At 44.1% G+C, this 22,950-nt stretch overlaps 1 protein-coding gene across 6 annotated transcripts in view; it reads right to left on the reverse strand.

Annotated features, from left to right (window-relative positions):
- Nucleotides 1-22,240, reverse strand: part of ARHGAP21 (Rho GTPase activating protein 21) — a 127,654-nt gene extending 105,414 nt beyond the window's left edge. For 2 of the 6 annotated variants that reach the window (XM_084782824.1, XM_084782823.1), the window contains exons 1-2: nucleotides 22,102-22,239; nucleotides 20,847-21,292 (exon numbers count right to left, since the gene is read on the reverse strand). In XM_084782824.1, the coding sequence (XP_084638950.1) occupies nucleotides 20,847-20,927 (81 nt within the window). In that variant the 5' untranslated portion in view covers nucleotides 20,928-21,292; nucleotides 22,102-22,239. Of the gene's footprint in view, nucleotides 1-20,846; nucleotides 21,293-21,681; nucleotides 22,028-22,097 lie in introns of those variants that run through there. The other 4 variants (XM_084782820.1, XM_084782825.1, XM_084782822.1 and 1 more) reach the window with 4 other exon arrangements.
- Between the last annotated feature and the right edge of the window lie 710 nt (nucleotides 22,241-22,950).

Consider the following 22,950-nt stretch of genomic DNA (forward strand, 5'->3'; position numbering starts at 1 on the left):
GGTCTACAAGGCAGCGAGTCCAGGACAGCCAAGGCTACACAGAGAAACCTTGTCTTGAAAAACCAGAAAGAGAAAGAAAGAAACAAAGAAACAAAGGAAGAAAGAAGCAGAGATGAATATTTAACACTTAGTTATTTTAGAATCTACAAGAGAAAGAAAGAAACAAAGAAACAAAGGAAGAAAGAAGCAGAGATGAATATTTAACACTTAGTTATTTTAGAATCTACAACAAATGATTAACGGAAGAAAGTGGACCTGTGACTCCTGACTGTTTGACAAAGTAGATATATTACAACTAAAACAATAGGAGGGGTGGCAGACAAAGAACAGGAAACATTCGTAACTTCTCAGTAAATACAGTCATCAGGTACTACTATTTTTTTTCCCTAGACTGTTGTGTATGTTGTTTGGGATGAAATTAAATGAGTACCCTGAGAATAAAGAGGAATGAAATGTAATACCAAAGAAGTTAAACAAGAACTCCTAACCCTGCCAGGTTTGCTGCTACATGCCTTTAATTCCAGGACTCAAGAGGCAGAGCCAGAAGGATCTCTGTGAGTTCGAGACCAGCCTGGTCTACATACTGAGTTCCAAGACAGCCAGGGCTACATAGTAAGACCCAACTCAGAAAATAGCACTATCACCCTCCAAACAATTCCAAAGGAAATAGTATGACTCATACACTCTCATTATCTTTAAAACAAATACAGCAAATAGACCTATAATTTCATAACAATACTATAGCAATATTATTACCACTGTCCTGGCTTAGATAATTACAGATGGTTATAGGACGTTTATGAATACTTGGGTAAAGGATATGAGGGACCACTCTGTACAAATCTGCAGCTTCTCTCTGTGTGTGAAAAGCCTCAAAGTCAACTCACTACCAATGGACTCTCTAACAAAAGTCTTCAAATGCTGTATCCACTAAAAGATACCAAGATATCCTGAAACCACTTGATTCCAGATCCTGAGCTGTAATACCACATAAAATTGAACTAGAAAATCATACCAGAAAATAAGAGAGGCATCAACGATAATAGAGTTTGTGTCTAAAAGATTTAGCAGAAAACTAAAAAGGTCACCACTGACCAAAATCAAAAGTACAATAAGCTTTGAAAGACAGGATGTGCTTACACCTATCTGTTAATAACAGACCAACTGGCAGGTGACACCCACAAAATCACATTATCTCTAAGGTAATTAATACTTAAGGGGAAAAAAAGGCAAAAAAGAAGTCATAAATTATCATGTGACTACTAGACAGGTTTTCTAAAACAGTCGATCTGTATCTATAATTACATATTGACTATCCTAAATTCCAAATGGCTCTGAAAGTGAAAACATTTCTAACACACTGATAGTAAAACCTGACCCAAGATGACCAGAGGCCCTCTGTGTTTATTCCAGGAGTGCAAATACAGGACAGGCAAGAGTCTGCAGCACCTAACACTTCTAAGAAACTGAAACAACTAAGGATCTACTACATAAGGAGTTACAGACCTGTCCGAACAATACTAAAAATAAGGTAAATGACAGCAGGAGACAAGAGGGAGAGAAAACATAAAAGTAAAAGGAAGAGAAGCCACCAAAACCGAGACTATCCACCCTCGGACTGGGAAAATACTGTCTGCCTGGGTTAATGAGGTCAGAAACAGCTTCTCAGGCAGGGGAATCCCAGGCAGGCTTGAAGAAAGTGTGGAGTTTACATATGTACACGACAAGACACGAGAAAGGTACAGCACAGTGAACGTGAACAGACACGATGGATTTTGGATGTGTCATGAGTTCAAGGAACCACAGACAAAGTAGGGAGCTCAAAGGACCTTTAATCCCACCACAGGAGGTTAGTCTAGGTCAGGTTCAAACACAAGGGAGGCTTTCTTCAGGAAAACATCATTATCAATTTACCACTCTGAAGAAAGGAACAGGAATAAGACTATAGATGTGCATGACCTCAGCCAAGTTAATTAAGCTGGACGAATCCCAGTCTCTACATTTTGAAAATGCATACAGTCGTGCATGCCTTCCTGGAATGATGTAAGGACTCAATGCTGTGTGTGTGGAAATGGTGAGTGCTGACACTCTTTCTTCGGCACTATAAAATTATCTAAAATGTTCTTTGTCTTAAGCGTGTTTCTAGGAAACAGGTATTACAGTCCATAGCTTACAAAGAACTAACCAGTACTCTGAGACTAAACAAGCATTACAGCTAACAACGTCAACAACATAAATGCCTACAGTACAGTAGGAATGAGATAGTAAAAGGTTATAAGATTCTCAAAACTTAAAAACAGATCCAATTATAACTGCATGCTAGGAAGCAGACCAACAACTACTTTCTGGTGTTACATTTATAGGTTAAAAAAAAGTCTTTACCTATATGGCCATTTAACAGCCCATATCACCCTTTGTTAAGACTTAATTTTCTACAGGCTGGAAAGACAGCGTATTGGTTAAGAATGCTTCCAGTTTATGCTCCTGTGGTGGACGGCTCACAACTGCCTGTAACTCCAGCTGCAGAAGATGCAACGCCCTCTTCTGGCCTCCTCAATACCTGCACACTAGTGGCATACACTCATAGTGCCAAGCACACACACTTTTTTTTTTCTGAGACAGAGAGTTTCTCTGTGTTAGCCTTGGCTGTCCTGGACTCGCTTTGTAGACCAGCCTGGCTTCGAACTCACGATGATACACCTGCCTCTGCCTCCCGAGTGCTGGATTAAAGGCATGCACCACCATGCCTGGCACATACACTTTTTTTTAAAAAAGTTTTTAATGTAATTGGAATTTCACATAGTCTATATTGTTACAAGAAAACAAATCAATCTAACTAGTGTTATTCCCTGCAAAGAGTTTAAGTAGCTTGACAGGTGAACTTCTAAGATTGTGCACAACTAGTCAGGCAGAAATGAATGTTATCTTTACAACCATGCCTGTTCCATCTAGAGAAAAGCAAGACAGCCACCAGGAAGTCCCCAGCAGATTACAGGCCATAAACTAGCAGTAAAAAGAGATGGGCGGAAACAAGGTTAAATAAAATAAGAGAACAAGACCAGAATTTATTAAAATGGAGACATTCCTGATTTAACTCATTAAAAAGGAAAAACTTTGAAACATACTATCACCAATCTTACAGTGTCTCAGTCCTCAGTCCTCACACTGCACCTGTGAGAACTAGCAGACGATACAGTTTGACCAAAAAACCCACCTGCTTACTGCTAACTAGACCCTAGGTGTTTTGTATAAGTCGGATACTAGATACAGACTATAGCAGAGATTCCTTGCATGATGCCCTCATGAGCCAAAAACAGGTCTGAGCTGGAACGGAATGCAGCAAAGACTTGTCCAAACACTGAAGCCTGCTCCCTGCATCAGCACTGGGAGACGTGACAGTGAAGACCTCATTTGCAAATTAATTTATGCATTACCGAGTGTTTAACAGGCATTCTCTTTCATAAATGTCTTGTTTCTTCTGGACATTAGTAACTGTCTCACACTTGCTTCTGTCATGTTGTCCTCTCTGCCTGCAACTCTGTCACCAGTTCTACCCTACTTGTGTCCTTATGTTCACAATGGCATTATTCACAGTCTAAGAAACCATAAACAAATGAATGCATAAAAAGTATGCTATGTTCCTACAGCAGGATGCTGCTCACCATAGAAGGAAATGGAGCTATGATACATCACACAGCGTGGGTGAAGGATGAAAGCGCAGTGCTAAGTGAGGTAAGCCAGAGAGAAAGAGACAAATGCTGTATGGCTGCATGGATGTACCTAGGATAGGCACATTGGTAACACTATCAGAACAGAGGCAACCAGGGGCTGGGGAGAACAGGGTGCTACCTGTAGGCAGAGTTTCAGTTTGCTGTGAAGGAAAAGTCCTGGAAATAAATAGTGATAATTACACAAAATTATGGATATGTTTAATGTACCAAGTTGTGCACCAAGTTAAAGTGTGATCTCCTTTTTAAACTGAGTATCACTGTGTCCAGTTAGTGCCGCCTGTATATGTATGTGTGTAAGACAATGTACTGGCACATAAGTAGCCTCTCAGGGGCAGCAACTCTGAAGAAAACTGACTCTTCCCTTCCCAACAGTCATCAATTGCCAAAAGCTGTCCAGACAAGGGTGGGACTTCATGAGCCCGCCCCCAGCCACACTGAAAGCGGGAAGGGAAAGGAGGTGGGGGTGGGGAGGGATCAGATGAACTGGAGAAGAGGAATGAAGAATGCACCTCAGCAAACACAATATATGCATCTATGAATATTAATTATTTTTAAAAATAAAAGTTACATCTTAAATCCTAAGCTGTTGAACCACTAAAAGGTACATAGCTATTGTACATAACCAAAGAAAACATTTTTGGGGGGGGAGGGGGTTGTTTTTTGTTTTGTTTTGTTTTTCAAGACAGAGTTTCTCTGTGTAGCCTTTGCTGTCCTAGACTCACTTTGTAGACCAGGTTGGCCTCAAAAAGAAAACATTATAAAATAGACTTTTTCCTATAAAGAATCTAACACTATATATAGCACTTAAGCAGAATAGCTAACAGATTATTTCCATTTTTACAAACTTATTCTGAGTTTATTTACTTATTTCCACCTCCAAAACAATAAAAAGTCATACAAAATTAAGTTGCCTGGCAATGAAACTCCAGTCTCTCTCATATATATATATATATATATATATATATATATATATATATATATACACATATATATATACATATATACATATATATATTATATTAGATATAATTATAGAAAAAACTGATAAATATAGCTATATGTACTCAATATATACTTCAGTTACAACTGAACCGCCTATAGCATATGTAATCTTCAGTTATTATACAATTTCACTATGATTTTTTTAATATGGCTACAATTAAGGAAATAAAATGAATTCTAATTTTTTTTCTAAAGGAAGCCAAAACTTTATAAATTTTGCCAAGCTATTAGGATATGAGAAGCTGATTGGTATACAGGAGATAAAAGTAAATGCCAACTAAGTTCAGTCTCCTGAGGGTGCAGAAACTCCAACAGAGGAACTGGAATCTACGTGAGCACAAGGGAGGAGAGGCTAGTGCCCTGTGTGTATGCACGTGGAGGCCAGAGGTTGACCTCAGATGGACAGGGATCAAGGAAGACACTTCAGATATAGAGGCAGGAACTCCTCCTCGATCCCAGAGCTCCCCGGCTGGGCTGGTTCAGCTACCCAGCCTGCTCCCAGCAGCCTCCCGAGGACTGTGAATGCCAGTGCAGGCCACCATGCCCACTCAGCATATACACATGTGTGTAGAGGGGTCCAAAACCCTGTCCTCATTCCTGCATGGCAAGAGCTCTACCCACCGAGTCATCTCCCACCTGAATATTTACTGTTTCAATCGAGTACACACAGTTACATGTAGTTCTTGAGCCCATAATTCATTTGATTTTCCAAGTCCACGCACCTAAGCCCTTCACACACATGTGAAGACGGGCAGCATTCCCACTAGGCACACAGTGTCTTGTGCTCCTCCTGGTGATGCCCTGGCCTTCCCCTACAAAAGCAAACTCAGCTCTATTTTCTATCACCAGGTAACAGTTCTGCAATCACAGTGCCAGGCCCTTCGGTCTGTCTGTCTGCTTCTTCTACACAGAGTATTTTCATATCTATCCATCTTCGGCTGCTGTGTAACCACACCACAATGCTTTATCTATTTTCCCACTGACGGACAGTGTGGCATGAGCACGCACTTACGGACCCACCTGTGGGCATCTGATTTCTTTCCCTGGGGGCATTATCTAAGAATGGAAGTTCTGGATCATTCAGTGGATAGCCGATGAATTATGAGAAACACAAAGGTTTTGGTCTGAGGGTGCTATTTAAAGGGAGGTAAACCAGGCGTGGTGGCGCACGCCTTTAATCCTAGCACTCAGGAGGCAGAGGCAGGCAGATCTCTGTGAGTTCGAGGCCAGCCTGGTCTACAAAGTGAGTCCAGGATAGCCAAGGCTAACACAGAGAGACCCTGTCTCAAAACCAAAATACAAATAAATAAATAATAAAGGGAGGTCAGTGCTGTATCTGAGCTTGGTACTACATGGCCTTGTCAGAATTTTGTGTTACCAAACTTTTTTTCTTTTCAAATATATTTTACTGAGGTGTAATTCACAGAACTAAACGTATCAACTACATGAACAATTCATCTTGGCAAATAAATGTATACACATAGCCGCCGCTGCCACACCTGACCTTCAGGCCTCTACGATCAGCATTCCCCCTTGTGACCACCAATAATCACTAGAGATTATTTTTCTCCAGTTCTAGGACTTCCTACAGTGGAACTGCATGATATATATATCTGTCTCAAAAAACAAAAAATAAAATAAAATTTGCTTTCTGTTTCATCTGTTGGTAGACTGAATTTGAAAATGTTAGCTGTTACAAACATAAGTGAGTATGAGGGGGAGAGAGAGAGGGAGAGGGAGAGAGAGAGAGAAAGAAAGAGAAAGAGGAAGGGAGGGGGGGAGAGAGAGAGAGAGAGAGAGAGAGAGAGAGAGAGAGAGAGAGCGCTGCAAGCCTGGAAACTAAGAACCTGAGAGGTTGAGGCAGAAGGACTGTCTTAAGTTCAAGGCTACCCTGGGCTATACAACAAGAAGTAGGCTAGCCAGGGCTACTACACAGCTAGACTTTGTCTCAAAATAACAACTTTCTGATTGTTGCCAAAATGTTTTCCTCCATGGCTGTGTAATGTCAGCTACAATCTGTGAGTGTTCATTCGCTCCTTCCTTACCCACCAATACTTGGTATTCTGACTTTTATTCTGGCCGTTCTCTAATGGGTAAACGGTGGTACCCAACAAGTGAAATTTTTACATTTTGAGGATGCAAAGTTGCCAGACAAAATCTTTCATCTTGACAGGGTAGTAATAAGTAACTGGAAAATGAAATTTAAAAATAACAGCACTGTTATTTTAATGCTTCAAAGCAGACCTAAATTGAGAAGCTCTCACAAACTTTTCTATCAATCAACTGAGTATAATTAAAAATCACAGCAGCAGCTGGGCATGGTGGCACATACCTGCAATCCCAGCACTCAGGGAGGCAGAGGCAGGAAGAGCGCTGTGAGTTCGAGGCCAGCCTGGTCTACAAAGTGAGTCCAGGACAACCAAGGCTACACAGAGAAACCTCGTCTCCAATAGAAAAAAGAAATCACAGCAGCAAATATTATTGTAACAAAGAATATCTAACACTACAAGCTAATGTTTTTCCCCTAATTACTAATAATGATGAACATGTCTGCATATGTTTTTCCGTTGTCTTGTCTGGAGTTCAGTTTTTGCCTAGTTTTAAAGCTAGGCTGTTTTATCACTCAAACCTGAGAGTTTTTAATGAAGACTCTGGAAGCAATCCCATCACCCAATCCAGCTCTGATTAGGAAAATAATACCATTTTTTAAAAGGCAATTTACAAGAATGGGAGTTTTTTGTTTTAATAAAGTAGAAATAGTGACTCTTCTAGTTAATGTTTTTTGTCATTTCCCAGAAATCTTTTGCCAATTTTACAGCTTTATTAAAGCTTTATAATCAGCTTGCCTTTTTTTTTTTTTTTTTTTTTGTTGTTGTTGTTGTTGTTGTTGAGACAGGGTTTCTCTGTGCAGCCTTGGCTGTCCTGGACCCACTTTGTAGACCAGGCTGGCCTCGAACTCACAGAGGTTCACCTGCCTCTGCCTCCCGAGTGCTGGCATTAAAGGCATGTGCCACCACCACCCAGCTATAATCAGCTTTTATATTTACATCAATGATCAATGTTAGATTAGCTTTTCTGTCCAGTGAGACATAAAAAGGGATGCATTTTTTTTTCTATATGTATTTCCACTTGTTGAAAACACTATCCTTGCCAGGCAGTGGTAGCACACACCTTTAATCCCAGCACTCAGGAAGCAGAGACAGGTGGATCTCTGTGAGTTCCATCCCAGCCTGGTCTACATAGTGGGTTCTAGGACAGACAGGGCTATGTAGAGAAACCCTGTCTCAAAAAACAAACAAACAAACAGGAACAACAAAAAGCCTGCTAGAATTTTAACTGGAACTAAACTGACTTAACAGAGCATTCCGTGGCTGGCTCTGTTTAGTCTCCTTCAAACATTAAAACAATGTTTACTTTCAAGTCTCACTGTCCAGCTGCTGATAGCCACAGAAATAAAGCTACTACGTAGCCACTTCACATCCTGAAGTTGAAACGTCTACCAGTTAGTGCTGGCGGGAGTTGGCCGGTCCATTCCTTAGGTTTTCAATGCGCATGTGCATTCTCTCTGAGAAGTGTCTCACTCCTCTTTCTTGCTGCCAGTTCTTCTGCGGACTTACATATTGCAGAGTGGCCCTGGAGCTAAGTACTGACAGCTGTTACAGATGCTTTTCGTCAAATTTCATTATAATCCCAGTTTTCTGACTTACATTGCATCATATACTTTGCATCTACTGAGATGATCATATGAACTCTCGTTTTGTTACTAATTTATTTTTCTTAAATAAACTTCTCATTTCTAGAATAACTCCCACCTTACTTGTGGCATATTACCTTTTTCACTTATTGCGAGATCTGACTTGTTAATATTTTTAAGCATGTCTTTAAAGACAGCTGTTAATACAATTTTTTTCTTATGCTCTTATATGGACAGGCTTACATTGGCCTCACAAAACGGAGATCAGAAAGTTTTCTCTGCCTCTATTTTATTGAGTTTCTGTAAGATTCATTTATAGAATCTCTTCTTAAATATGTGGCATATTTAATATATAAGACATACACACACACACACACATGTCTTAAATATACCTACCAATGTACCAAATAGATTTAGAACCTATTTAAAGAGGTTTATAATTCCACATGATAATGTTAAGATTCTTTAAATCTCTTAGAATCCATTTCAGTAAGTTGTCCCTCTTAAGATCCTTGACAATTTCATTTGCCAAGTTCACTGGTATGAATTAATTCATGATATTCCCTTTTTTACAATCTGTCTAGGTTCCAAACAATGACCCCTATTTTATACATAATATTGGCATTCATCTTCCCACTTAGTTAATACACAAAATTATTTCTAAGGCTTAAATCCTATTAAGAGACTAAGACTTCTATTTAGTCTACAGTCAATTAAGAGCCAGCTGGAAAAGATGTACCATTTTCCTGTCAAAATTGTCTAATACTTCAACACAATGTGGAACATGCACTTTCTAATCGCTATGTTCCGAGGAATCCTTGTGCTCTCCGAATGGACACACGTATTTTAGGCCTTTAAATAACTGTCTACCTGCCTCTAGAAACATCGGTTAATCCAAACATGCCGTTTGAATGATCTGCTTAAAAGCCAAAGTTAAAAATAATGACTACAGGGATCAAAGGCTATCAAGAGTGGCAGCCACAATCAAAGACCAAAGACTCAAATGACTCTTAGGCTCTCCTGATCTCCTGACATCTCCTGAGAGAGACGTATTCCTACATGCCTAGAGCATACTGTGGCCACAAACTATGGCTCTGTTGATACTGTCACCTGGAGACAGTTTGATGATATATCCCAAAGAAGACTCACTGAACTTACAACTTAGCTGTCCCTGACAGTCTTGGTTTTGCTCACTGAACACCTGGCTAAGTTATCACTGGTACTCTAGGCAGCAAAGACCCGTGACAGTCACAAATGATGGCAGCTAAAATATTCACACTTCCGAACTCTGTGGGCATCTAAGAACTAATCTTTTCAGAAGCTATCCTGAGGTCTTTTTTAAAAACAGCTTCATTTAAAAGTCAACCAGAAAAGCTAGGGTTCTCTATTAATTCTCAGCAGTAAGAAGAATTTGTTCACTACTTCCATCCATCCATCAATATATTCATACCTGCTTTTTATTGTCTCTTGGCAAACAGAGCTGCTGAAAGACTGAGTCTAAGCTAAACTTTGCCTCCGAGAAGAACCGCATCCTCCTAGATGCAATCACAGTCGAAGACATCAATTTCTCAAAAGCTCTTAATCCTTAAACACTGCTCTCCTTTGAGATGCCTATCAACCCTGATTACATTTTCTTCATTTGTGAAGGGGTCTCACTCTGCCAGATCCTCTTTGTCAGTGGCTGGGCAACTTCTCCTTCACATTCACTGTTTTCAAGAAACCCCACTTCTTTTTCAGAACTGCGACTGGACACTGCAATTAGTTTGCATTGTGTCTGCATCGTATTACTCAATGCCAGCCACTATGAATCAGACTGAACGACCAGACCAATTCAAAGGGCAAAATCCGAAGAGCTGATGGCAGCAAATGGGGATGGATTTATAGGGGAAATTATCTCACTAATGAACACTTCATTATTGAAGATTTATGTTGAAATGATTTCTGTCACTCATTCACAATGTGCACTTAGGTACAGAGGTGTGTGTGTGTGTGTGTGTGTGTGTGTGTGTATTCTTTTGCTGTGACTTTTTCTGTTCTTGCTAAAAATTAGTAAATACAACTAATTACAAGTTATTCCAGCAATACCTTAAATACAGCCTTCTACAAATGAAACAAAAAAAAAATTACTTCTATAATAAAGCTAAAAAGTAACAGTTGTAGCTGCACTAAGCCAAAATGCAGAATTCTATCACTTTAAAATGATTGATTAAGGTTCAGCAGATACTTTTCAAAAGTACACTCAGCTACCACTCACACCTCTTGAATTTTAAAGTATTTCGTTTTGCTGCGTTGAACCTCTGGGTTCGACTTATGCCGGTGCCTGGGCTTCTCAGCTGGAGATATGATGTGCACCGCCATACCTGGCTCTCCTGACACAGAGTTCCCTGCCCTTGAAAAGACACCACTTCAGGAGAGCAGCAACACGAACATAATGCTTGGCTCCAACAGAAGCCGGCGATGGCTTCAGTCTTGAGTATTAACTAAGTTGTGCCCACTTAGCACTTCTTGGAAGGCTCTGTGAATATGGTCTAGAGTTCTGCTGTTCTCAAACTTGGATGATCACTGGGATACCACAAACCCCACAAAGGTCTGGGGTGACTTCTGGGGATTCTCATTCATTCATTCATTCATTCATTGTGTTAATGATTGGACTAGAAATCTATAATCTAAAAAGTTACTCGACTGATCACCCCAACTTGCCTGAGTGAAAGTCCTACCCAGGCAGGGGTAGCTTAGAACACCTCTTCTAGGTCCTTCTACCTCTACCAAGAAAACAAATTTAATTTCAGTTAACTTCTAACTAAAATAGGCCCATCTACCTGAGATCACCTCGCTCTACCTTCACAGACACAGAAAAAGAATCTAACGTTTAGTTCTACATTATGGACTCTGAAATTCTTTTTTTATTTTTTTAGACTCTGAAATTCTTATACAATATGGGTAGGATCCGTCCACAACACCTACAAAGATGCATGCCTATGAGATTATGAAATGAATTTTCAAAAAATACAAAGACTTTAAAAATAAAATAAAACAGCAAAATAAATAAATAAGTAAATAAATTCCTGGCACAAGCCTTTAATCCCAGTACTTGGGAAGAAAGGTGCATCACTGTGAGTTTGAGGCCAGCCTGGTCTACAAAGGGAGTCCAGGACAGCTAAGCCTACGCAGAGAAACTCTATTTCAGGAAGAAAAAAAAAAAAACCAGAAAAATTTTCCTAATCATAATCTCCTACATTTCACTAAATCAGTGTTCTGGCCCATGCACCACACTGGAAACAGTCCTCTCTGGGACCACAAGCTCTGAGATGGAGAACTTCCTGGGAGATGATGGGTCTCACAGAGTTCCCCACTGCCTTGGGGTTTGGTTTCTGTCTCTGTTTCTTTACTGGGCTTTTGTCACTTCAAAAATTAAAGAACGAACTGGAAAGTCAAGGAAGACTTCTGGGACATGAACCCAGCCTATATAACCTTAGCAGAATTTTCAAGTATACACCGGGGGACAATTCTAAGCTTTTAATTTTCCTGTCTCTATTTTTCTCTTTGTTCGAACCTGTTGAGAAACGTGAATGAATAAATGAATAAATAATGAAGGAATGAAGGAAAAAGCAATTTCATAAAAGCTTTTAATAAAGATCTGATTTTAAAATGGGTGCCCCAAGCATTTCCTTCCCTCATCTCACATGCCTATCCCTATTATTTTTAGACACCAATATTCACAGCCCAGAAAAGAAGGTAGCCCTCACTGATCAAGTTCACACAGATGATCTTCAATACAGAACAAGTCCACGATTACACTAGTTAAACTGTATCCAGAAGAAACTTCCAAATGTACTAACTCCATCTGTTACCTAATAATCAATGTTATTTCAGAATGTAAGTCCTCAGCACTTGGGATGGCACAGGCAGACGGATCTCTGTGAGTTCGAGGCCAGCCTGGTCTACGAAGCAAGTCCAGGACAGTCAGGAATTTAACTTCTAATATGTTATGTTAATGATGAATGCAGTGGAGGGAGGGGGCCAGGAAATCAAGAGATGGTGTGTTCATCAGGTTATGAGGACAGAGCATGCCTGGCACTACCCACAGCTCTGCCAGATGTCCACCCATAGCTGAGATAAGCAACAGGGCAAAAGGCAGTAAGAAACCAAGCCAGAATCCAAACATACCCAATATCAAACGAAGGCCGTTGAGCAGCCAGCCACTGGGGGAAAGTGCATAAAAATCCTCAACTTAGCCTTTTTATAGTAATGAACAACAGTTTGCTCTGTTCTGTCTATGGTCCCAAAAACAGATAAATATTCAGAAATACCAAATTTAAATTCTAAACTTCCAACTTGAGAGAATAGAATTTTTTTTTTACATTAACTAGAAAACAAAATAGTCTATCGTGTCAAGTTTTTGAAGCTATAGCACAGTATATCCATTTGTCTCTCAGATTTAAAACTTACAATCTGTGTGCACATGCATATGTGTGACGTGTATGTGTGGTGCACATGTGGAGATGAGAGTGATGTGTGTGTACATGTGGGTGCACACATGACGGTGCATGTGCGGAGGTAAGAGAACACCTCTGGAGAATTAGTTCTCCTTCCCTCCACCGTGGGTTACAGGGTTACGGCAAGTGCCTTTACCCTAGAGCCATCGCTCTGGCCACTTTAAAACTGTAAAATGCTGTCTTCTATTACTCCATGTGGAAACAAGCTATTTTGTCCACTACTCAGTTTGGTGAGAGGACAGCACTTCAAACTCCGAGATCATTTTCATGAAAATAATCCAAACCCGAGCTTTTGCGTGAAGATGTCCATAAGGGTTCATCTCCATGGCCAACTAGACTAGCTTTAGCGTCCCCACGGACACACACGCTGGGTATGTTTATGACGACGTTCCCAGGAAACTTTGATTGAGGAAGGACTGGGTGTGTGTATTACCACTCTGGAAGCCGGCATCCTAGAGAATAAAGCTGAGAGGCAAGCTGCGCACCAGCAGTTGTCACCCCCAGCTCCTGACCGCGGGCGCTACGTGACCAGCACTGTCTGCTCTCTGCACAATATCTTCGCGGCCTCCACAGACTAGATCCTGGTAAACCCTAAGCCAAAATAAACCTGGCCCTTCCCAAGGATACCTCATGCCACGTGTTTCTCACAGAAACTATAAAGTTACTTACAAAGTCCTTCTACTCCTAAGAGTATATGGAAGCCTATTTACATGGCTTCACACAGTTAATTCCTAAAGGTCCGAGTAAAAGTGGATAAATACTAGGACGGTCTTTAAATACAGTAACCTTTCATTTTTGTAATCTAATCACATCAACCAGAAAGAAAAACAAGTGCCTACCATATGGTCCTTCTGCAACAGAAAATAGCTGCATTCAATAACAGCATCTGTGCATCTACCAACACTAGCACTGCCCATTCTTAAATCAGCAAGCATACTGCTAGTACATGAAGATAACAGGCTCTTCCTAGTGCAAAGAACAAAAGAGAGAGGGAAGTGCCTTTGTTGTAGACTACCTGACCTGTAGCAGCTCAAATTGAAACCATGAAATCAAGCACAACAGACTTCAAAATATGGTAAGCAAAAGTGAATGCTAAGGAACACTAATAACTTACAGAGGGATTTTCTTTGTTAGTGGCTCTTATCGAGTGGCAGATCTTACTCAATGCATTCAAATCCAGACTCACCCCGTGCCCCGAGTGACACACACTTCTGCTACTGAACTATTTACTCTCAATCCTGGCAGGCTTTGCCCTCAGCCCTAATGTTCCACAGACAGAGTTTGGCAGAGTGTATTCTGGCTTTGGATCCATGGCTATGGCAGAACACTTACCATTAAGTAATGGCGTTATGGTATGCTCTAACTAGCTAGGGTCAAGCCCAGGACATCCCGGGGACACAGCACATGCCTCTGAAAGGCTGCTCGCCTATTGCTTTGAGTATAGATTTGCTAGAAACCAGAATTTCACAAGACTGGTAGCACATAACTTATTTTAAAAATCAGTAAACAGCAGTTTGGGATTTAAAAGGATGAAAAAATTATCATCTCTGTATTCTCATCAAAATTAAATTTGTCTAGTTATTATATTAAAAATATAAAATTAAGTATCTATCATTCACATGCTAGACAACCATTTATTTCACTACAGACACATTATTAATATAAACTTTGGTGTGTGTGTGTGTGTGTGTGTATGTGTGTGTATGAGTGTGTGTGTTTAAGTGCTAGAACTCAAGCCCAGAAGCACATGAACGCCAGGTGAAGCCCTCGAGCCCTGGGCATACTGCCTTTCCACATGTTTTCGGCATCCACCACTCTGACTCTCCTCCCACTAAGTCTAACATCAAACCCAGCGGTACAAATTATCTCCTTCATTTGTACTACATATCGTCCTGGTTACTGTAACTTGGTAACCAACTTCCCAAAGGTAAGAAAGATACAAAGGAAAATAAGTGACTCAGACATCACCGCAGCAGCCCTGACGGAAATGGAAGGGAATTTAAGGTGTGAGGAGCCCTCCTGAAGACCAGGCACTTCCTACTCCACGGGCAACACACAGTGTTTGCATATTACACGCCTAAGGAACAAACGCCATGGTACCGTGGAATTTCTTGTCTTCATTCACCTGAAAACTACATTAGGAGACAAAGAGCACATGAGCGAACGGCCGAGCTCTGTACTCTGAATGTGTATATTCTACATGCATCACCAACCTGGGGGGAAAGAGAGTAAAATCATCTCGCCAAGCAGGCCCCACAGGAAATGGGGGATGCAAAGATAACGCAGGGAAGGGGCACTGGGTACCAAGCAGGGGAGTGGTGTTCACTAAGCAGGGGAGTGGCAATGCTTCACGCAGAAGGTGGCCTGTAAACACAAGCCGGACCCCAGAGCGAGCCATGAGGAAGGAGGCGGGGGAAGAACAGTGCAAAAGGAGGAGGGATCAGTGAGTGGGAGCCTGGAGGCCGCCAGGCCTGGTCTCCAAGCGAAACTCTAGGATGGAGAGTCAGTACAAAACCCGGGGAAGAGCAACAGGAAGTGAGGGCAGGAAGGTGAGAGAGCAAAGCCCTGAAGGTCACTGAAAGAACTCTGCCCTTTTAATTTTTAGGGAAATGAAAGGCCATTAAAGGAATTTGAGTGAAGGAATGCCATGATTTGATTTATAAATGCTCTGCTCCGCTTACAACACGAAGAAGACAGCAGCACAGCAAGCTGAGAAATCAGGCAAGCAAATATGCGGGTCATATGTGTGCTAAAAAAGAGACACCAATCCTTCCAGAGCCTGCAGAGCAGGGCTGCTAGCGCTCCTGAGGAACATGCCCGGAAGGAGCAAATTGGGAAGGTGAGCAGCAGGAAGCGGAGAATCAGCAGTTTGGCTCTGGAGCCGCCTGCTTGATTCCAAGTGCATAGGGATCCTGAGTGCTCGGGTCAGGAGGATGTGGCCACCTGAACCAAGAGATAAAAGGATGCATACCAGGTAGCAAGTACCTGTCACTCTGGCCCTGGGGAGCCTTGAAACAGTCAAGACCACCCTGGCTCTACCGTGCGTGAGATCTTGTCTCAAAAACAACACTAATAGAGGAAAGCAGACTTCCTGGCATGTGCCTGTGATACCACAAGTTAGGAGGTGGAATCGGGAAGATCACAAGTTCAAGGTCAGCCTCAGCTACACATCCAGTTTGAGGCAACCCTGGGTCAAAACCATGAAACTCAGGAGGAAAAGAAGGTCAAACTGAGTCCCAAGATATGTAGATTAAAAAAAAGCTGAAGAAAGCTAGGCGGTGGTGGCACTCAGGAGGCAGAGGCAGGCGGATTGCTGCAAGTTCGAAGCCAGCCTGGTCTACAAAGCGAGTCCAGGACAACCAAGGCTACACAGAGAAACCCTATCTGGGGGGTGGGGGGGGGGGGGGAGGGGGAGGGGGAGTTGAAGAAATTCCAAAGCCGGTGAAGGCAGGAATGATGAGGCAGAATAATGAAGAATGAAAATAATAATCAGTGTACCAGAATCTCAGCGAACAGTCACTGAAATGTAAAGCCCTTCGAGTGTGTTCATTCATCTATTCAACAAACACTGAGCATTTATTATGTGTCAGACACTGTGGAAGTAAACATGGCCTGTGCTCTTATGGAGGCTGCAGTCCAAAGAAGACAGAGCTGGCCAGAGCCGTAAGCACTGTTCCCAATAAAGCACAGTGTGTTTCGGACTAATGCACTAGGGACAAGTAATCAGTCTTGGAGAGGCAGGGCAGACTTCCCTAGGACCTAGGTAGGAGAGAGCCTCGAGGGCTAAGGGAAAAATCAGATAAAGAAGGCAGTGGGGGCACAGAACAGGAGAGGAAGAGGAGCCGCAAGGTCAAAGAGACACCTGTAGTGGGGTGAAGGTGAAAAGGCTTTGCCTGCTCCACAACCCTGCAAGCTCAACTCTAAGAACTAGAGAAAGAGGAGGTAAGAAAGGAGCAGGGTGATCCTGACTACTGAAGTCATGTCAGACTGAGCTCTGGAAGGAGAGAGAGGCAAGCCGAGCTACTGGGAAGCTCCTGGAGAGACCTGCTTGTGTGGCTTCTGTCAGTGGGACAGCGACCTGGACACAGGTAGCAGTCACCGCTGCCGTCTGGAATGGAGACTGGACAGAACTTTAGATCAACAATAACCACCTGGCTTTGACCGGGACAAGTAGGCAGTGGCACTGTCAGCAAGAGAGCAAGCAGCACACACAGACAGGGTGGTGGCAGGGCAGACTCGGTGAAGTCTGCATGCCTGTGGGACAGTCTGAAACAATGCTCAGAACTTAACAAAGTCCCCATGTGGGTGGAGAAGGCAACCATAAAATCTGGGGTAGGGTTATAAACTGGGTGTCAACTATACTGTGAAACATAAAATAAAACCTAGGAATGAACGCAGAGGAAAGGATAAAGGAAGAGAGATTGGCTCTGGCTCAATCCAATATGAAATGGGCAAACAGTAAAGGAACACATTTAAAAAAAAAAAAGAAAAGAAAAGAAAAAAGCAGAAAGAGCTTGAGATGGAACAAGGGAGTCTGGGACAAAAACAAAATGAGCACTACTATAAAAGACATCATAAGCCGGGCATGGTGGCACATGCCTTTAACTACAGCACTCAGAGGCAGAGGCAGGAGGATCGCTGTGAGTTCCAAGCCAGCCTGGTCTACAAAGCCAGTCTAGGACAGCCAAGGGTACACAGAGAAACCCTGTCTCAACAACAATAACAACAACAACAACAACAACAACAGCAAGACTTCATACAACTTCCTTCTCTGGAAACATTCTTAGTGTTTATACTATTCCATTATCAACAAGCAATTAATTTTCATCAGCCACAAATACAGGATAATCTTAGCCTAAGTAAAAAAAAAATAAAATAAAAGCAAGACAAGAGTGAACTAATGAAATTAACAATAACAGTTAAGCTTTTAATAATGAAGTTGCTACATTTTTCATTACTATAGAATACTGAGGGTTGTAGACTAAAAGGTGCAACCTGTGTTTAAAATGGGGGGAAGGAAACTATTGCAGCATATCAGTTTTCTGGTTAAAAAAAAAACAAAACACAAAACAGCCAGGCAGGTACACATGTGAGCGCGCGCACACACACGCGCGCGCGCACACACACACACACACACACACACACACACACACACACACACACCATGGCTCCACAGCTCAGGGTGACTGAAACCATTATTGAAAAGCACATCTTCACAGCCTGGTGGTGCCTGCCTATAACCCCACCACTTGGGAGGCTGACATAGGATGACCGCTGTGACACAAGCATGGCTATAGGAAGGGGGATGACGTTTTAGACGCACAAAGTGTTGGTGACACAACTGGCCCTGTCCAGCTGTGGAACGCCAAGATACTTTCTCAACTATCACAGTCCTCTACATTATGAGCTATGTGCTTCTTGGTTTTCCTATATAGTCTTGAGGAAGGGTGCCCAAGTTAACATACTTATCAACACAACACAAGTGCATTATAGCATTTAATAGGAACATGCAAAGCAACTGACCTTATCCATAGAACATGGAATGAGCTACTGAGATAAAGCATGAAAGAAATGCCAATTAAATTACTAAACTAGTTTCTTCTGTCTCACAAAGTTAATCATTCTGGTCAATTAACAAACACCATTAAAACCAAGCCATATGCATTTGTTTCCTGGTTACTTAGAAACATACATTAATGTATATTTCACATCTAGGAATATAGCTACTGTTTCTTCTTTTTCCTTTAAGTAAAGAATGACAATATTACAGAATACAGTATTCTCAATAAAACTAAAAGCAGCCAGGTGTTGATGGCACACGCCTTTAATCACAGCACTTGGGAGACAGAGGCAGGCGGATTTCTGTGAGTTCCAGGACAGCCAGGGCTACACAGAGAAACCCTGTGGGGGGGGGGGGAAGCAAATACTAAGTGTTCAATAACAAATATTGATCAAACTATGGCCCCTCCCTTTCTAGTATTCAGAAATATTCACAAGTTGTAGCCGGCACCAGAGAAACTCGTATCAAAGCTAATGAGAGGCAAGCAATCAATAATCAGGCAATTCCCCCTCACTTCCCACCTGCCAGTTGGAAAATGTTTTCTGAAGCACAAAGAATCTAAAACTATACTTTAGAAAGCCAAATAGATTAATACCAAAAATCAAGTACTCTTTAAATGAGCAAAATATAGACAATATTGTTTCTTCATTCTTAGCTAGAAACAATATAACCACACAAGCAAAAATGCCCAAATGGAAACAAATCTCCCAGCCTTTAAAATATGCACTGCCACTGTCAATAAAACCAGTATAGGACTAACTGGAAGTACGAACTGATTTCTGGACAAGTCCAACATGTATCTAAATTCTTGGTTTGGGAGCAATCCTTAAACAATAACAACACACACTCATATACATATATTGTCAAATAAACGTTAGTTCTAGCAGCCACAATGCAAGCCAAATGTTAATTAAAGTGTTCACAGGACAATGACAAATAAGGCTTCAGGACTACAGCATATATCATTATGTAACTACAACACCCATTAAGCAATCACCAGGTTGTAGGTAGGTCTTCCAAAAGGCTTCATTATGGTTTACTGTGATCAGAGGACTGTGGTGTCAAGCTTAATTATGCTTCACCTGCAAGTAGGTGTTTACTCATATCAAAAAGCAGAATGCCGATTCTAGGTGTAAAGCTGAGGCTCTGTCCAATAAACTGTGCGGTAACACACAGAATGCCCCCATCCACACACCAACTTTCTATTCCCGAAGTAAACTGTGAAGCACGTTCTCTGCGCGCTTTAGAGACCAAAATTTAACTGACTAAACGTCCAAATTCACATGCTTTACAACCAAAGACCAGGAAGAGAGAATTCACAACAGAGGCAAAAGAAACTGAGCTAGCGAGGGCTCGCCGGAGATGCTGCTATTGTCACCACTGACATCTCAATAAAAGACACAGGCGCCTCAAAAATGACATTTAAAGAATAACAATATTCAGCACCTTGAACAAGCAAATCACAGGAAGTATACGGAAACAAAGTCAACACAATAGATCCATCATCAACATAAAACGCCACATGCAGCAACTCAAACACAAGGAGAATAAACGACGGGACAGCATCATGTGGATGCCATAAATGAATAGAATTTTCTACGAATTCTGTTGGGGGGAGGCAGGGGGAAAAAAAGAAAAGAAAATCTAAGTAAATTCTTCCCAGCAAACCCTTCTCTGCACTTCAATGTAAGCGACCTGCCACCTAGAGTAGCCCAAAGAACTGTGGGGCACTGTAAGGGCCCACAGAACTATGGGGCACTGTAAGGGCCCACAGAGCATAAATAAAACAACAGCAAAGCCAGGAGATTTCCAGGAGGCTGGGCTTTCAACACTACCGGCGGCTTCCAAGACTGAGCCTAAACTGTCCACGAAAAAGACTTCAATCGCCACCCAACGCTGCTATAGGCACCACTAGCAGCCAGGATCCCCTCCCACCAGAGTCGAAAACATTGGATTCCAGGTGCACCAAAGCAATACCAGCTGCCTCGCCCCTGGGATGTAACGCACAGGAGAGTTACATAAAGCCGCCCCCAAGTAGATCAATCTCCAAAACACAGAAGGAAAAATGGATGCTGAGCTGTACTGTTGTCAGGCTTCTTGGCCATGAGAGAGAGAGAGAGACGAACGCCCCTGCCCCACCGGTAACCAAGATTGAGGCATTTAAGATCGAGGCTTGCCCGTGCTAATTAATCACCAAAGTCCCTAGAAACAAAAGTAGGCCAGGCTTCACCTCCCTCCTGGGCAACTGGGGCGCTGCCAGCAAGCAGCTGAAGCCCCTCCCGAGGCCCAGTGGCAGACGACCCCACACTCTTAGCGCGCTCACAGACATTAAGCCACCGCCCAAAGCTAGCTGGCTGGCTTACCTCACAGGCAGAGGCGGCCCCACAGGCCTTGAGTTTGTCACCATCTCCCTCAGGCAGACCAGTCCAATGTGTAGCCATCATTTCATTTCAAACTGTAAAGGGACAAATCCTTTGGGAGTCCACATTGGAGAGGTGCCACCCACACACCAAAAAAAAAAGGGGGGGGACCAATTCCACAGCAGGTTCTGAGGCGGTGCAAGGTAAGGACTGCTCAAACAACGATTTAAAAAAAAAAAAGTTGCAGGACGCCCCCCTTCAAACGCCCACTTCAACACACTTCTCCCTCTTCATTTTCTCCAGACTTCAAAGTTCAGGGGCGACAGGTTTCCTCGGCAGGGAGGATAGAGGCCAAGTGCAGAAAGAAGAGGTCCACTTCAGGCGGGGCTGCTCCGAGGCCAGGGAAAATCCTAGGGGGTTGCTCCGGCGTCAGCTTTCGGAGATTCTTCCTAGAACAGGGAGAAGTTAATGAAGGACGCGAACTTTCCCCGGGCGCCGATCTTTAGCCTTGCCACAAGTCCAGACCAAGCTCCCCCTCTCCTACAATCCAAAGGATTATTCAGTCCACGAAGGTGAACCACGCAAAGGAAAGAAACAATCCCCTCCCGCAACAAATTTTTAAAGGGGGCGGGAGGGGGGAAAGCCTGAACATTGAGAAGAGAAAGAGAGAATGAGAGCTCAGAACTGCTCCGGTGGCTGTGTCAAACACGCCCGGCTGCTATGAAGCCTTCAAGGAAAAAAAAAAAAAAAAGAATCCCGGTTCAAGTGCATTTTAATTGCTGCATTTCCTGGGCAGTGCCGAGGCGGTATGCGCATTCTGCAGCACCCGGATACCTACTCTTAGGCGAAGTTTTCTCCGCACCCGGTTAGACTCGCAGACGCCCTCCAACTCCCCAACAAACAAACAAAAAAGCCAGCTCCGACCGGGGCGGGCGTGGGCTCAGCGGCGTCTGCGGTGGCCGCCGGGGCCGCGGGTGACTCCGGCCGCCCGTGGCAGTCTGCCCTGCGCCCCGGCCCGCGCCCCCGAGGAGGCGGCTGTTTTCCTTGGCCCGCGGCGGGGATGGGTGGGGAGGCGTGCGGCCGCGGGTGGGACGCGGCGCCGCTCCCGCTCCAGCTCCCGGGCATGCTTGGGGCGAGCCGCGGCCCCGGCAACTCTTAGCTGGCGACTGCCGGCCACCCCCCTCCCCCGACCCCGGCTCGCCCTCCCCGGTGGCCACCTGAAGCAAAAGGAAAAGCGCAAAGCAAACCACCCACCTACCACTATTTCCTCCGCCCCTTCCTGAGGCGGGTCGCCGGCGCGGGCTCCCGGGAAGCGCGGCCCGGGCGCGTGCGGGGAAGCAAGAGCTCGGCTCGGCGGCTCGGCCCGCAGCGGGGCGCGCTAGGCCGCGGCTCGGTTAATATTCATGAGGCGCCGCCCCTCCTCCGCAGCCCGCCGGACCCCGGCGCCCGCCGCCCGCCTTTGTGCCCCGGCCTGGCTCGCTGCGCACACGCGGGCGCGGCCTCCGCGGGCCCGCGCCTCAGCCCAGGGCAGTGAGAGAAGCGATCACGCAACGGAGACCCCTAGGGTCCGTTCCAAGGCAGCGCCGCGATCTGCCCCGGCCGGCCCCGGGCTCTCGGCGCCGCCGCGGGAGGGCGTGGGGCGGGGCGGCGGCCGCCGGACTCTCCCGTCGCCTGGCCGGGCCGGCCGGGGCCCCCCGCTCCCGCGCCCGCGATCGCCGAGCGCGAGACTGGCCGGGCTGACGGGCGCGCGAGCTGCTTCCCGGGGGCGGACTGCTCGCGCCTTCCTTCTGGATCCACCTCCTCCCACCCCACCTCCTTCCCCTCCCCTCCCGGGGGACGCTCGGGGGCGAGGAGTTTTTCGGTCTGCAGTCACCCGGCCCGGGGAGCCAAGCTAGAGGAGGAAGACGGGCCGGGACATGGGTGGTGGTCGCCAGGTCCCCCGAAACCTGGACACCCGCTAGCCTTCTCGTCCCCGCAACCGCGACGCGGAGCACACAACTCCAAGCCGCTTCCCGAGCGCCGCTCCGGGAGTGGGCACAGCCCTGCGGCTGTCTGCGGGGCAGCGGGGACAGGTCTTGGGGGAACGATGGCCCCTTTTCTGCAGCGG

The sequence above is a fragment of the Acomys minous genome, assembly GCF_964271855.1.
Source record: "Acomys minous genome assembly, chromosome: 5".
Lineage (NCBI taxonomy): Eukaryota > Metazoa > Chordata > Mammalia > Rodentia > Muridae > Acomys > Acomys minous.